Raw genomic sequence first — 17,058 nt, 5'->3', positions numbered from 1 at the left:
ACCTGACCATCTCATCTTCGTTTGCATAAGCACAGCCCTTCACCAGTTAATATTTAGCGGGAGCATGTCTATTGGATTGCTGCTGATGGACATATGGGCAGGCACTCAATTACATAGGAGGTGTGACGATGAGGGACGCAACTCCACCTCACACGGCGACCGAGCTGCAGGCTATGGCCGTATATATGTACATAAGTAGGTTCCAGGTATGACGGTTACGCATAGAATTTCGAAATGAAACCTGCCTAACTTTTGTAAGTAAGCTGTAAGGAATGAACCTACCAAATTTCAGCCTCCTACCTACACGTGAAGTTGGATAATTAGTGATGAGTCAGTCAGTGAGTGAGTGAGTGAGTCAGTCAGTCAGTGAGGGCTTTGCCTTTTATTAGTATAGACTAGCAGAATACCCGCGCTTCGCAGCGGAGAAGTAGTGTGTTAAAGAAGGTACGAAAAAGAAAAGGAAAAATTTTAAAAATAACGTAACATGGTTGTTAATGTAATTGTTTTGTCATTGATATGAGTGTTGTTCTCATATCTATCTATATATCTCTATATATATATATATATATATCTATCTATCTATCTATCTATCTATCTATATATATGTTGTTCTCATATCTATCTATATATATATATATCTGTATCTATCTATATATATATATACCCGCGCTTGGCAGCGGAGAAGTAGTGTGTTAAAGAAGGAAAGAGAAAGAAAAGGAAACATTTTGAAAATAACGTAACATGATTGTCAATGTAATTGTTTTGTCACTGTTATGAGTGTCGCTGTGATATATATATATATATATATATATAGCAAAATACCAGCATCAGCGCGATGTCATGTGTTAAAGAAGTTATGAAAAAGAAAAGGAAACATTTTAAAAAATAATGTAACATGATTGTCAAAGTAATTGTTTTATGTATTTGGTGGCAGCGTCACAAAGTTATTTTCGTCTAGCTGCATCAGAAAATGTACCACGACGTCTGACACGCCTCCTTTTTACTGTTTTCTCACAGCTTGGATTGCTGCTGTCATATATACACACACACACACACACACACACACATACATACATACATACATAAATACATATCTATATATATATATACATATATACACATACATATCTTCATATCTACATATCTATATACATATCTACATATACACATATATATATATCCATACCTATCTACATCATATATACATACACACACATACATACATACACACACACAAATTATATATATGTGTGTATGTATTTATGTATGTATGTGTGTGTGTGTGTGTGTGTGTGTATATATATACACATACATATACTTGTGTGTATGTTTGTATGTGTCTATATGTGTGTGTATAGGTTTGGTCACTGAGTGCAAGGGAAAAATAATAAATTATAGTCTATAAGTTATTAAACAGTAAAACATTAACGTTTTAAGAAGTACAGGTACATTGAAATTACATTTTCTATATGAACGTTCAAATTTGTGCCTCTGGTAATGTGCCTTACCGGCATTTAAAGAAAATTAGTTTTGTGTCCTCTGCAGTGTTAAGAGAGAAAGGCTTTGGTTTGGGATAAAAGGAAAAAGGTGTAAAGAAAGGAAAGTTGCCTTTTTCTTTTATATAGTATAGAGAGATGTGTTCGCTGACGTTATGATCGCCTTTTGGGGACAGTCGCGGTGGGTCTTGTGTAGACAGGTGAGACGTCCCGCCATTAATCGGCTGTGATGGCACTGTCAGTCCTCCACTCCTGTGCGTGTCTTCATAATCCGAGCTGAGGACCTCATAATCGTGATACGTGCAAAAGAAAGTGTGAATCGCCTTAATATTATTTTGCCGTGGTGTAGAAAAGGGGTCCCGTGTTTGCACTTGTCTGGGCTATAGCGCAGGGGGAGGATGAAAAAAATTAAAAGTGTTCACTTTGACTTAAGGCAGAAGCGCAGTCAGCGTCTCAAAGGCCGGCACAGCTATGCACGCGCGCTGGCTGCTCGACTTTTGCTGGGCAGGAGACCCCAGTTTTTGCAGACACGATCATGATATCAAAAGTCTCAGCGCTCTTTGGAGGTCATTCATATATATATATAGCAAAAAGTAGTGTGTTAAAGAAGTAATGAAAAAGAAAAGGAAACATTTTAATAATAACGTAACATGATTGACATTGTCATGAGTGTTGCTGTCATATATATGCCTGCCTAAATAAGTCACCTCGCTTTGCTCTTACTTTTTACCGTTCATTTAATCATGGCTAGTGGCGGAAAAATTATAAAATGGAAGGAGGATGGCTTTACCAAAACAATTATTGATGGCGAATCGATTATTCATAAAGCTTGAATTGGTGATCTGTTTTTCTGTGTTAACCTCATATTTTTCATACTTCTTCTCAAACTAAGGTGGTGCGAGGGTAAAATGAATCGGGATGCGCTGATCAATGTAATCCGTGTACCAGGAAATCATGCATTGACAAAAGCTCCCCTTTGCTTGTAATGCAAAGTGTGATTAAATGTATTATTTTTAACGTTATGGAGCACATGCATCGAAGCTTCTCAGCTGTGCTTGTGCTAAGAAAAGGAAAGATTTTAAAAATAACGTAACACGATTGTCAATGTGACCTTTTGTAAGTAGTGCCTGGAGGATTCAGTGTGTAGAAACTCTAGAGACAGCGTGTGTATTAACTTGTGGATTTTTCTGTGAGTATTTGGTGGCAGTCTGACGAAGTTGCTTCGGAAGACGGCATTAGCCGCGGAGCTCAGCTCAGAGCGAAATGAGATGAATGGGAGGGGAGATGATGACGTGACTCCCCCACCCGCCTTAACTGTCAATCCCCACAAACACAGTCTCGGAATTTGCATAAGCACACCCCTTCACCTACAATTTTAACTTAGTTACAAAGTGATCAAAACTCGTTTATATCCTCGTCCTCTCATTAAACTTGTATCCCGCATTACCTGTGGGCATGTGAAACGCCAGCGGTAGCCTGTCTATGAACTTAATTTAAAGTTTAGGTTTACACCTTGCTTTCTTTCCGAGGTAGCAGCACTCATGAATATGGTAGTATATGTCACTCACTCGCTTCTTATTGTTTCGCTGCCTTCTCAATTATATAATGCATGTTTTCTTAAGCGCTTTTTGGAGGTCTTCCTGGTTTTCTACGCACTGCATTGACAGTCAGTTCACGTGATTACGTGGGAGGCGTGATGATGTCACACGAAACTCCGCCCCCCACGTCTTTCCAGCTCAACTCTATTACAGTTAATGGAGAAAAATACCTTCCAGTTATGACCATTAGGGGTAGAATTTCGAAATGAAACCTGCCCAACTTTTGTAAGTAAGCTGTAAGGAATGAGCCTGCCAAATTTCAGCCTTCTACCTACACGGGAAGTTGGAGAATTACTGATGAGTCAGTGAGTGAGTGAGTGAGTGAGTGAGTGAGTGAGTGAGTGAGTGAGGGCTTTGCCTTTTATTAGTATAGATAACTTTAACACATTATGAAAACTCACTTGGTCTATGAAAACACATTCCTGGTTATTAAACCCTTTAGTCATTTTCCTCTGATAATGATACCTGATAGGTGTTAAAAGCTCAGGAATAAAAGACCGTTTTAGGATATGTAATTCATTTTCTCCCTTTGTGGATTTCTATCTATAAATATGCAACCAGTATCATAGATCTTCACTTCATTTTATCTTTCTCTCTATATCTACCCTATATATAAAAAATCCTAAGCCTAAAAGTGCACGTTATGTGACATTTTTATGTGACTTTTGTGCCACACCTTAAATCGGGCTTATTTTAAAACCTACATATATATGTTTGGTATTATTCTTTTCAGAATTTATTGAACTTTAATGTGATGTTGTTAGATTTTTAGATTCTTATTACATTTTCAAATTATAAACTAAAAAATATTAAAAATTCACGTCCTGCGAGACGAGACTTTGTGCCAAGAGATTCAACCACACTGCAGCTGGAAATAAAAGACAGAGAGTAGGACAGCTTCTGTACAGGCTTTTAAATATTCAAAGCACTGTGTGAGATATAGATCATGCAGCACAGCAGCAGCAGCAGCAAGCCAGTAGTTGATCGAGCAAAGAGGAGGTAAAAAAAAAAACCTGTATTTGTTTCCCATTGTATCACCATTAAAGAGGAGGTTTCAGAGTAGCGACCGCTTCTCCTTGGGATGCATTCAGCCCCCCACTTCACAATGTGAGCGGCAGATACGTGAAGTGGCTGACGCGTAGAGTGGGGGTTTGGCGAACAAAGTGAGTAGGGGGTGAACCTCCTATTATATATATATATATATGGTCACAAACAAAGTGTTCGAGCACCTACCAGATCACCCCTTTTAAAATTTATACAGTCCTTAAAGAAAAGCCGGTTCTCAATGGCATGTTCAACAAAGCAAAAAAAAAAAAAAAGATGATTAACTAAAAATTAAAAAAGAGGGTTCTTCAGTCTTTTTCAGGTGCTTCAATTTCAGGTAGCAGCTTCAATCATCAGTCTGCTCTCTCCTGAGTGATATGCACCATACTGGCAGTGTCTCGTTTTTATAGCAGAGGGACCACAGAGGGAAAAGGGTGATGTTACTAGCAGCAAACATGCCCCCTAGTGCCCTGGAGTGGTAGTGGTTATGTCAGATGCACATGCGCTACAATATATATATATATATTTCATTATTTCCTAAGTGCTCTGGATAATTTTCGTCCATCCATTATCCAACCCACTATATCCTAACTACAGGGTTACGGGGGTCTGCTGGAGCCAATCCGAGCCAACACAGGAAACAAACCTCAGGCAGGGTGCCAGCACACCGCAGGGCACACACTAAGGACAATTTAGGATCGCCAATTCACCTAACCTATATATCTTTGGACTGTGGGAGGAAACCAATGCAGACACGGGGAGAACATGCAAACTCCACACAGGGAGGACCCTGGAAGTGAATCCGGGTCTCCTAACTGCGAAGCAACAGCACTATAATTGCGCCACCATGCCGCCCCTGGATAATTTTCGTTTTTTTAATTTATATTTCACTGCATTGTTTTCCGATGCTATCCAATCCTGCCTTCATGCCTGATAAATGTAAATAAACTAACAATATGCTCTTTCTATATGACTCATTTTCATTGGTCACACAATGATGTTCAGATATTTTGAAATGTTGTTCTATTTTTATCAGTATCCCATAATTACATCTCAAGATTCCACTGTCACCAGCAGGAATTGTCTTCATCTGTCTGTTTTGGTAACAGTCTCAGGGAGTGTTATTGTTCTGCAGTCATTGTGAATCACCTTCTTGTTTTTCACAGAGAAGAGAGTAACTGAATTGATTTGTTGACTAAAATGCTGCATCTGCAAAAACAAAAAGATGAACCCTAATGTGTAATCTAAAGTAACTTCTTCAGTGCACATGTTTTAATCAACAGTTGAATGACTGACTGCAACCCTTCTGATGTTATGTGAGTTGTGGCTTATTGATGATTTACTTGGGACCAATTCTCACTCTGCATAAATAAATACAAATGCAGCCAGCCACCTTTAAATTGTATTTCCTAACGTAAGCAGGCAGTTACATAAAAATGTAAATGCACCTAATGAAATTGCCACTCAGAACAAGGTCAATTTTTTGTTCAAAGCTTTTATAGCTTAATGGAAATTATATGTATTCGTATTATAATAACCAGATTGGTTACTGATTAGAACAATATTGTCATTCTTGGTGAGCTAACTATATCAGCAGTGCAGTGTGAAAATACAGAAACAGAAACTTACTTGTGTTTTGTGCCAATACTTTCAACGATTTAACATTACATAGTCAGTTATATATTCAAATTCCATGGTGTTTTCTCATTTCTTTAATATGACTTTATCTCCACATTATTTTGGTAAGTGATGCACATTGCTTCTGTACAGGTTGTCTCAAAAATGAACACACATACTTTGAACGATTATACATCAAAGAGGCATTTAGGATTTATATTTCAAGCTAAAGAAGACAAATGCAGAATCATTTTAAGTTGTTCGAAATGCTGGCTGTTCTGGTCCAGGCACTCCTGATAGTGCGGACCAGTAGATTTCCAGAAATTACGAGTTTTATTTAGTATTTAGTCACAGTCTCTTTCATTGACTGCTGTCAATTCATAGATTGTTGCTGGTTTTAGGGAATAAACCTTATCCTTGACATGACCTCATTAAAAAAAGTCCACTGCTGTGAGGTCTGATAACACAGGAGCTATACAGTGCTACCTCTTCACCCAGTCCATCTGTTTGACAGATTTCATCAAGATAGGCTTTTACATCATGATGGTAGTCGGGAGGTGCACCATGTTGCTGGAAATAAAACTGCTCTTTATCCCAAAAAAAATGGGGAGTGTGTGGAATATTGGATTCCTGCAGCAAATTCAAATAAACAACACCAGTTACAGTGTTGTCTTAATAAACATTGAATTTATAATCATTCAATGTGTGAATACATTTTTGGGACACCCTGTATTTATAACTGACATGTGTGTTTTAAATTTAATCAAATGATCGGCCTTCTGACATTCAACCAACCTGTTCAAGGTTTGTTCCCTCCTTGTACCTTATATTGCTGGAATATGCTGTGATTTTCATAAATTCTAAACAGGATTAGAATGTTCATGTATTGAGTATATAACAGAAGTATCAAAATAACATTTTTGTGAAGTAAATTTCAATTGATATTAAATGTTACAGTCACCTTTAATTTGCAGAGGCTGCATATGCTAGTGCAGGTCATAAGGCTTACTGCATATCTTATTTCTCATTAGTAAATTTCCAATATTAAAAGAAACTAAATATTTAGATTTTGCTTAGATGCAGCAATTAGTAATACAAAACACTATCAGTGTTAAAATATGCTAACGTTGTCTTACTTTTTTCTATAGATTAGTCCTGGTTCTACAAATGGAGATCTCAGTGATAAAACAAGATATTCCACCTTTATTCGTGTGGTTCCAAGTGATGAATATCAAGCAAATGCTTTGATCAAAATGGTAAAAGCATTTCATTTTGTTAGTGTTGGCGTTATTTCCAGCAACTCTGACTATGGTAAATATGGGAGTAGCAAGTTTATCTCCTTAGCAACAGAGAACAACATTTGCATCCCCTTCACAGAATCTGTATCTGATTCAGAAAATGAACAAACTGAAAGTGAAATACATAACATAGTTGACACTATTAAGAACTCTCATGTAGAAGCAATTCTAATTTTTGCTATGGAATCAACTGTGAAAAATATATTTGCTGAAGTCATGAAGCAAAACCTGACTAACAACACCTGGATTGCCAGCGAAGCGTGGTCCACTTCATCACTGATCTCTAGAATGGACAACATCACTACTGTTGGCCAAATATTTGGTTTATCTCTGAAGAAAGGCATAATTCCTGGTTTTCAGGAATATCTTGGAAATATACTTGAAAATCCTGATCCTGACAATTGCTTTTTAGAAGAATATATTGCAGTACAGCATTCATGTTTTGGAAAAGGATCTCCAGATTTTTTAAGCAATGCAAAAAAATGCCAATTTCAAAATTACACAATGGACTGCAGTAAGATACAACTTCTGAAAGATTTTCAAGAACCACTTGCAAGTCAAATTGACTTTGAAATAACATACAGCGTATACTTAGCTGTAACAGCAATTGCTCAAGCAATCCATGAACTTCTGAACTGTGATACAGAAGCTTGTGACCAAAATTTCAATTTTGCTCCATGGCAGGTATGTAAAAACCTATCCAATTCCATTGCATTCCACATTCTAAAGTCAACTGAATCAATTATTTATGGAACAGAGTGACACGTAGAGTTGTAAACAACTAAATATAAACAAAAGGCAAGAAAATAAAAAGGCCCTCGGTTGCGCTAGACCATAAATCATGCACTTAAGCAGCAATCCTTTCTCTTTGGGTCTAAGAGGTAGCTCTGTCCTGAGAGTTCAGGTTACGAGTGAAACTCTTCCATTCCTGGGATGGTCTCTTTTATATGCTTCAGCCTGGAAGGGGTAGGACTTATGGGAGTGATGGGAGCATTGCCAGTCCATCCCCTAGGCCCTCTTGTCTGAATTTCAGAGGGAATAGACAAGACAGTTAATGACAGCATCAGCTCTCGCCTCTGGTTGATACCACATTCCTGGTCAAAGACCACAAGTTAGTCCTCAGATGTGCCCACATTGAATAAAGTTATTAATTCAAAAGAAGAGTAATAGGATGTTTGAGGCATAAAATATGACTTCCAAACAGATACATTTTGAGCAGTGTTTAAAATTCAAAAAAAGAAGATATAAAGTAAAAATATAATCCAAAGGAGATATTCTCATATAACATGAGCATCACTGATTAAAAAAATGTCTGCAATGGCATAATACATTTGCTGTATGATGAATTTTACTAATGATCTACACTAATAAAAGGCAAAGCCCTCACTCACTCACTCACTCACTCACTCACTCACTCACTGACTCATCACTAATTCTCCAACTTCCCGTGTGGGTGGAAGGCTGAAATTTGGCAGGTTCATTCCTTACAGCTTCCTTACAAAAGTTGGGCAGGTTTTATATCGAAATTCTACGCGTAATGGTCATAACTGGAAGCAGTTTTTCTCCATTTACTGTAATGGAGATGAGCTTCAACGCCGTGGGGGCGGAGTTTCGTATGACATCATCACGCCTCCCACGTAATCACGCAGCACATAGAAAATCAGGAAGACCTCAAAAAAGCGCTGAAGAAAACATATAATTGAGAAGGCAGCGAAACAATAAGAAGCGAGCGAGTGACATATACAACCATATTGATGAGTTCTGCTACTTCGGAAACAAAGCACGATGTAAACCTACACTTTAAATTAAGTTCATAGACAGGCTGCCGCTGGCGTTTGTAATTTAGTGCCTGCCCATATAAGGCCGTCCGTCAGCGCAATCCAATAGCAAACTCCCACTAAATATTCACGGGTGAAGGACTGTGCTTATGCAGAGGAAGATGAGATGGTCAATGTGGTGTTTGGCACAAACTCAGCGAAACTACGAGAGAAAGTTTTAAGTGCCAGGACTAAGGTAACATTAAATACAGCCATGGACATAGCACGAGATGGCACCAGCACAGCTGGGAACCTTCGATGCAAGTACACCGAGTGGCTCACGTGAACTGACGCAGTGCACAGATAAAAGCAACAGTTCCAAAGAGCACTGAACAAAACCGAATTACACAATTGAAAAGGCAGCAAAAATATGAAGCGCCTGATAAGCATATTCATAAATCCAGCTACTGCGGAAACAAAGCACACGGTGGAAAAGTCAATGTCCCGCTAAAGGAAGACAGTGTAAAAAAAACCCGTGCATGCAGTGTGTCAGGTCTCAGATAAAGAAGAAGACGAGCTGTTTATTGATGCAGTAAGAAACGAATCGATGAATGAAACCTGTCATCTTTACAACGATTGACAAACACGGAATGTAACTTGAACACAACACATCCTACAAATACGAACCTGATTGAAAGAAATAATGATAATCAAATCCTTGATGACAGCAACACTCAGTAACACTCACAAAACAAATACTGTATATTGACAGTCATGTTACGTTATTTTTAAAATGTTCCCTTTTCTTTTTCATAACTTTTTAACACACTACTTCTCCGCTGCAATACGCGGGTATATATATATATGTATATATATATATCCCGCTCTACATACTCGAATAATAGATACTTTATTTGCCATCAATGATTGTTTTGGTAAAGCCATACTCAGTGTATTCATTAGATGAACGGTAAAAAAGTAAGAGCGAGGGGAGGATGACTCATTGAGGCATGCAGGCTGTAGTCTTGCGTCAACTCTATCTGAATTGCGCGATCACATTTGAAAAAATATATCTTTTCAAGTTCTATTTAGTCCATATGTGTCAAACTCAAGGGCGGGCCACATCCGCCCGGCGTAATTATATCCGCCCGAGATCATTTTATATACTGTATTATTGTTATTAAAGCCCGGTATATGAAGCCTGGTAACACAATAAACTACAGATCCCATAATGCAGCGCTTCAGCTGCCTTGCCAACACTTACCACGTTAATCAAGTCTACCTTTGATGCTGCAAGTTATTGCGGCTAGAGTTATTGCGCACTGAGTTTGCACGGCGCTTTGGTGACTTTGAAGAACAAAAAGTCCGTCTACATGCGGCTCGAACCTTGTGCATGTTTGGTAGCACATATCTGTGTGAGAAGCTCTTCTCAGTGATAAAGACTAACAAAACAGCACACAGGAGTCGCCTCACTGATGAGCACCTGCAATCCATCCTGAGAATCTCCACAACACAGAACCTCACACCAAACAGAAACGAACTTGTGGCCAAAAAAAGATGCCAGGTGTCCAGCTCTAAAATGACATATGAGCAAAGACAACTGAATGATTTGATTTGTTATTGCGTAAGAGCGGGAGTCAACCGTTTTAACAAACAGCGTATTGCACTGATACGAAATAGCTGTGTGTGTATATATGTAGATATGTATGTATATGTATATATATGCTTATATATGTGTGTGTGTATGTATGTATATATATATATATGTATTTCTGTGTATATATGTGTGTGTATGTATGTATGTGTGTGTATATATGTGTGTGTATATATGTAGATATATATATGTATGTATATATGTGTATATGTATAGATATGTATATATATATATGTTTATGTGTGTGTGTGTAAATATATATATATATATATATATATATATATATATATATATATATATATATATATATATATATATATATATATATATATATATATATATATATATATATATGACAACAACACTCAACACTCACAACAGTGACAAAACAATTACATTGACAATCAGGTTACATTATTTTCAAAATGTTTCCTTTTCTTTTCATTGCTTCTTTAACACGCTACTTCTCCGCTGCGAAGCTCGGGTATTTTTTATACTATATAAAAGAAAAAGGCAACTTTCCTTTCTTTACACCTTTTTTCCTTTTATCCCAAACCAAAGCCTTTCTCTCTTAACACTGCAGAGGACACAAAACTAATTTTCTTTAAATGCCGGTAAGGCACATTACCAGAGGCACAAATTTGAATGTTCACATAGAAAATGTAATTTCAATGTACCTGTACTTCTTAAAACGTTAACTTTTACTGTTTAATAACTTATAGACTATAATTTATTATTTTTCCCTTGCACTCAGTGACCAAACCTATACACACACATATAGACACATACAAACATACACACAAGTATATGTATGTGTATATATACACACACACACACACACACACACACACACACACACACACACACACACACATACATACATACATACATACATACACACATGTATATAATTTGTGTGTGTGTATGTATGTATGTGTGTGTATATATGATGTAGATAGGTATGTATGTGCGAGTGTGTGTATATGTAGATATGTATATAGATATGTAGATATGTATATATGTATATAAATATATATATATATGTATGTATGTATGTATGTATGTATGTATGTGTGTGTGTGTGTGTGTGTGTGTGTGTGTGTGTGTGTGTGTGTGTGTGTGTGTGTGTATATATGACAGCAGCAATCCAAGCTGTGAGAAAACAGTAAAAGGAGGCGTGTCAGACGTCGTGGTACATTTTCTGATGCAGCTGCCGAAAATAACTTTGTGACGCTGCCACCAAATACACAAAACAATTACTTTGACAATCATGTTACATTATTTTTAAAATGTTTCCTTTTCTTTCTCTTTCCTTCTTTAACACACTACTTCTCCGCTGCCAAGCGCGGGTATATATATATATAGATAGATAGAGAAATATATATATAGATAGATATGAGAACAACACTCATATCAATGACAAAACAATTACATTAACAACCATGTTACGTTAGTTTTAAAATTTTTCCTTTTCTTTTTCGTACCTTTTTTAACACACTACTTCTCATGGCTGGTATTCTGCTATATATATATAGATAGATAGAGATATATATAGATAGATAGAGATAGATAGATAGATAGATAGATAGATAGATAGATAGATAGAGATATATATATAGATAGATAGATATATATATATATAGATAGATATGAGAACAAAGATAGATAGATAGATAGATAGATAGATAGATAGATAGATAGATAGATATGAGAACAACACTCATATCAATGACAAAACAATTACATTAACAATCATGTTACGTTATTTTTGAAATTTTTCCTTTTCTTTTTCGTACCTTCTTTAAAACACTACTTCTCCGCTGCGAAGCGCGGGTATTCTGCTAGTGCTTAATATATTGTAAGATCTTAAAGAGCCTCAGTTTATTTACACTACTCCCCAGTCTACCTCATTTGTGGTATGATATTTCACTGAAGGAGACATGGTGATGCAGTGGTTATCACTGCTGTGCTCACGGCAATAGAACCCATGAGTACAATTTTAGCACAGGTTCTGTTTGAGTGAGTTTTTTCTTAGGAAGTCTCAGTCTTCTTACCATATCCAAAAGACATTTGTGCTTGGTTAACTTTCTGGATTTCCCTCATGAACGTATGTGCATAGCTTGCAACCGTTACAATTTCAACCTTATGCCCTGTACTCCAAGAACTAACTTTGGCATTTGTGGCCCCTGAACTACATTAAGTGGGTTTGAAAATCGATGGATATTTAATTAAGTTAAACTACTTTTCATTTACAATGTGAGGTTTAACAAGGACACTAGCTGCCATTATGTTCAAGTTGGGGAGCAGGCACTGATACAGTGCGTTGCCGCAACCACTACACGACAAAACAACTCAGGATCCCAGTTTGCAACCCCCTAGGCAGACACACGGTCCAGTCCCACCCTCCGGAAATGTAAACCTCTATCTGCCGCAGCCAGGTGTTACATGGGTGACCCCTTGGCCTGGTACAGTCACTCTGTTTCCCAACAATGAGGATCTTACGAGCCGAATCACCCTCGGGGGAAATGCGCCACATGGCCTAGTGCCGTAGCTGACACTCCGTCACAATGCAGGTAATGTGCCTCATTCGGAACTCCATGAGGAACCGCTCATTCAACACAAAGTCAAACTAACGGTACCCAAGGAGTCTCCGAAGAGACACAGTACCAATGGAATTCAGTCTGTCTCAGATTTCTGGATAGTGTCCATGTCTCACAACCATATAGCAAGACAGGAAGCACCAGCGGCCTCATGCATAACGCCATGTGTAGAATTCACACTAAAACATGGCGTAAGGACAAAAGTGGAAATGTGCATACGCACAAAATAATCCAGATGCATAAATCTGTGCATTCGCCAACTTCCACGTTCTTCTGCTCCATAAATCCCGGTCTGCGTGAAAAGTAATGCATTTGCATGTGCCCCACCCAAACTCCTCCCAAAATTACACCTCTTTGAATATGTAAATCAATATAATAGCGCATAAGCTCAGCGTTCTGTGAAAAGGCAATGGCAAAAGCACAGGGGAAAATATAAGAATTTAAGTGAATACTAAGTGGAGGCAAGGAAAAACATACAATTTGTTAGTTTAAACAGTGGTATAAACACCAAAAGGATGTTGATCGAGTGACATAGAGTGTCGGAGAAACTCAAAAGTTCAACTTCACAAAGTCACACAGTGCCCAAAATAAAAAAGAAGGTGTCAGATATCATAGTCGCTGTGAAAAGCGAGTTGTAGCCCACCATCTGAGTGTCATATGAAAGCTTATTAGGGTACAGAGAAAAGAAAAAAATAGAGACATAATGAGAAAAAAAGCTTTAATCTTGAAATTTCCAGTTTAATCACATAGTTTATTTTGCCATTAAAGTAGAACATCATAAACGTCATTTTTAAATTGTTTAATTTACTAGTTTCTCAAATACCATCATAACTAAAGTAACATGTTAAATGCTTTGTTTTGTATTTATTCTTCTGTGTGCTCTATGTGTGTGAATCTCTATGTGCTTCTTAAATGGGTTTTCACTTCCTCCAACAGGACACAGAATTAATTTCATTCGTAATATTACAGCTCTCTGAAAAATTAAAATATTGAGATGTATGCTTGATATCATTTTCATGATGATAGGAGTTAAAGCACGTTATTAAACATGAGACATGGTGGCGCAGTGATAGTGACGAGCTGGCGCCCTGTCCAGAGATGTTTCCTGCCTCCTGCAAGATGCTTGCTGTGCCGTGCTCGACCTTCGATGAAATAATTTATTGCAACAGTACTGTCTCTTTCAAACGTACTAACCTCCAATTCCTGTCCTTTCTTTTCTTTCTTCAAGTAACCAATCACCACACAATCAGCTCTGTAATAGATGTTAAGCCATCTTTAAGCTTAGAACGCCGATTCTTCAAAACTTTTAAGGAACATTGATATATCTTCATAGTGCATGTTTAAGTATTCTATCCATCTGTCCTTCCAGTGTTGCACCAGCCACAGCAAGAATACAGCGCAAGGCAGGAACAATCCCCTGCGACACCGTGTCCTCACATGTTTAATTATTAACAATATAGATTATTTAAATGGTGGTCACACTTTATCTATATAATATAATAAACATATTTTGCTGCATTTCATCTTAAAAATGATATCGTCATTGTATGTAAATAAGCAGTTTATAAAGTGTCTCAGGTTGTGCAATATTATAACTGTATCGCAAGTTTACAGTGAGGTAATTGTATTTATAAGTACAAACAGTTCTACAAGGAGCACTTGATGGACTGATTGAATGCGTTTATAGTTCTTGGGATGAAACTGTTTCTGAACCGCGATGTCCCTACAGGAAAGGCTCTGAAGTGTTTGCTGTATGAGAGCAGTTCAATAGACATCATGGCTGAGGCAGTGTGTGCTTGATGCTACATACCGATAGTTCTCTTTCCGTTCAACTGCTGTAGAGCTGTGATTCCACACTCAGATACAGTGATATAAATACTCCGAGTAGTACAGTGAAAGTAATATGGAAAAAGATGATCCACTGTGGCAACCCCTAATGGGAGCAGCTGAAAGAAGAAGAAGGTGCATTGAGAGTAACATTGCTATAGCAGCTATGATATTTGATATAGTTTTGCAATTCCGTGGACCATTATATTGTTACAGATTAATTACAGTCAGATGCCTTAAACTAATAAACAATATGCGGTTAATTTCAGTGTACTGTATTTAATTTAATTTCAGCCACGTCAGGGATGTGCATCTAAAAAGAAAGAGAAACCACACTGGAACAAAAGCACTGCTTTGACGCTGGGTACTGCCAGTTTGCAAAACCGAACAGAGAACTTGTGTACACCAGGGTTTGAGCTACCATGAAAATGTGCGTGGCTTTATGTCAAGTTTAGGTTTTATACATAGCGATTTCAGCATGGAAACTGGCTTACACAATATTTTTGTGTGTATGCACCATTTATACATGAGGCCCCAAGACTCTAAAGGCTTGGACCTTAATCCTTTTGCATAGATATCAGGAGCACCACACACCCCTTTCCAGCGACCTCATGACCCCCATGCTCCCCCAATCCGTCTACTGACTTCAAAGGAATAGTCAACAGAGACATGAATATCACTGCCAAGGTAAGTAAACCTCTCAACAAGGTCGACACTCTCTCCGCAAACAGACACACTGCTGATGGCTGTGCCCAAGTGGTCATTAAAGGCCTGGATCTTGGTTTTTATCAAGGACACTTGCAAGCTCAGACACTCAGACTCCTCACTCAGTCTCTCGAGCACCCCATTCAGAGCCTCTATTGACTCCGCGAAGATCACAGCATCATCAGCAAAGTCAAGATCCGTGAATCTTTCTTCACCAACAGATGCCCCAGAGCCGCTGGATCCCATGACCTTGCCCAACACCCAGTCCATACAAGCATTGAACAGAGTAGGTGCAAGAACACAGCCCTAACAAACCCCAGAATCAACTGGGAAAAATGCAGAGGTCCTGTCTCCACTCTGTCCAGCACTCACAGTACTAGTGTACAGGCACTACATGATATCCAGCAACCTTGAAGGGATCCCGTGAACCTCCATGCATCCAATTATTGACATTAATAATAACTAAACATTCAGAATTGACCTAATTCTGTTGTGAAAAGTAATTAATTGAAAATGAAACCCAGTAATCTTACATTTTAATAGATAAATGAGTAAGATGATAAATTCTGTTTTTCCACTAATGCTAGGATCGGAAACAAGCAAGATGGCCTGATCTCAGGTGTTTTTTTTTCATAATGAACTGAAAAGAAAGATAAGTGGCACATAAAGAACACTTTTGAGGTAAGGCAGTTACACCTACTAATGGTGTAACTTGTGGAATGGTGTCACTTAATTGGCACCAGTGAATGTGTGTAGTTAGGAACCACATCCAGCTCAGGCAGAACCTCCATTTGACAGCAGAGCCTCCTCCAAACAGCACCAAACAGCAGCCCTCAAGGACCCCACCAGGGCTGGCCTCCAGAACTACATATTGCATTTAGCCCTGCAGGAGTCCTAATGGGAGTTATACCAGAGGGGTGCTGCCACCTACCGGAAAGTGAGAAATGCATTTCCTGCAGACTCAATCACCCTAATCCATTTATTATATCCTCCAAACTGGAAAAGGGGACACCAACTATCCCACCTGTTTATTGAGTTTTAAGCCTAAACCATTTCTATAAAGGCCTCCTTCATCACACATTTTCAAAGTTCTAAATTAATTTGGCTTATTGTTATGAAGGAGGAGTTTTTAAGCATTAAATACCAATAAAGTACAGCAAAATATCCCCACAAGTGGAAACGTCCTTCAGCCTTTGGCTCAAATCAAAAAGGGGCAAACGAAAACACAAAGTCCCAAAACAGTACAAATTTCAAAGTATGGTCAAAAACAGAAAATGGTCACAAAAATTCAGAAATCCGCAAAAGCACAGAAATAATCTCCACAGAACTCACCAAAACTACCAAGCTCATTCAATGAACTGCAAGGTACTGCTAGTTTCCTCAGCTTTTATAGGGTTGAGGGCAGTCCCCTGGCTGAGATGGATAGGTGGTCCTACTTTTTGAGGAACCAACCACAAAATAC

The 17,058-nt window shown here is 38.0% G+C and overlaps 1 protein-coding gene across 1 annotated transcript in view; it reads left to right on the top strand.

The window, feature by feature from the left end:
• The window catches only part of LOC120525386 (G-protein coupled receptor family C group 6 member A-like), a 37,257-nt gene that overhangs the window by 6,003 nt on the left and 14,196 nt on the right, over positions 1–17,058 (top strand). Inside the window, exon 3 of the mRNA XM_039747624.1 lies at positions 6,904–7,737. Within this exon, the coding sequence (XP_039603558.1) occupies positions 6,904–7,737 (834 nt within the window). The remainder of the gene's footprint in view (positions 1–6,903; positions 7,738–17,058) is intronic.

Source organism: Polypterus senegalus, chromosome 3 (assembly GCF_016835505.1).
Source record: "Polypterus senegalus isolate Bchr_013 chromosome 3, ASM1683550v1, whole genome shotgun sequence".
Taxonomy (NCBI): Eukaryota; Metazoa; Chordata; class Cladistia; order Polypteriformes; family Polypteridae; genus Polypterus; species Polypterus senegalus.
The sequence above is the reverse complement of the archived record's forward strand: the minus strand, read 5'-3'. Positions and strand labels throughout refer to the sequence as shown.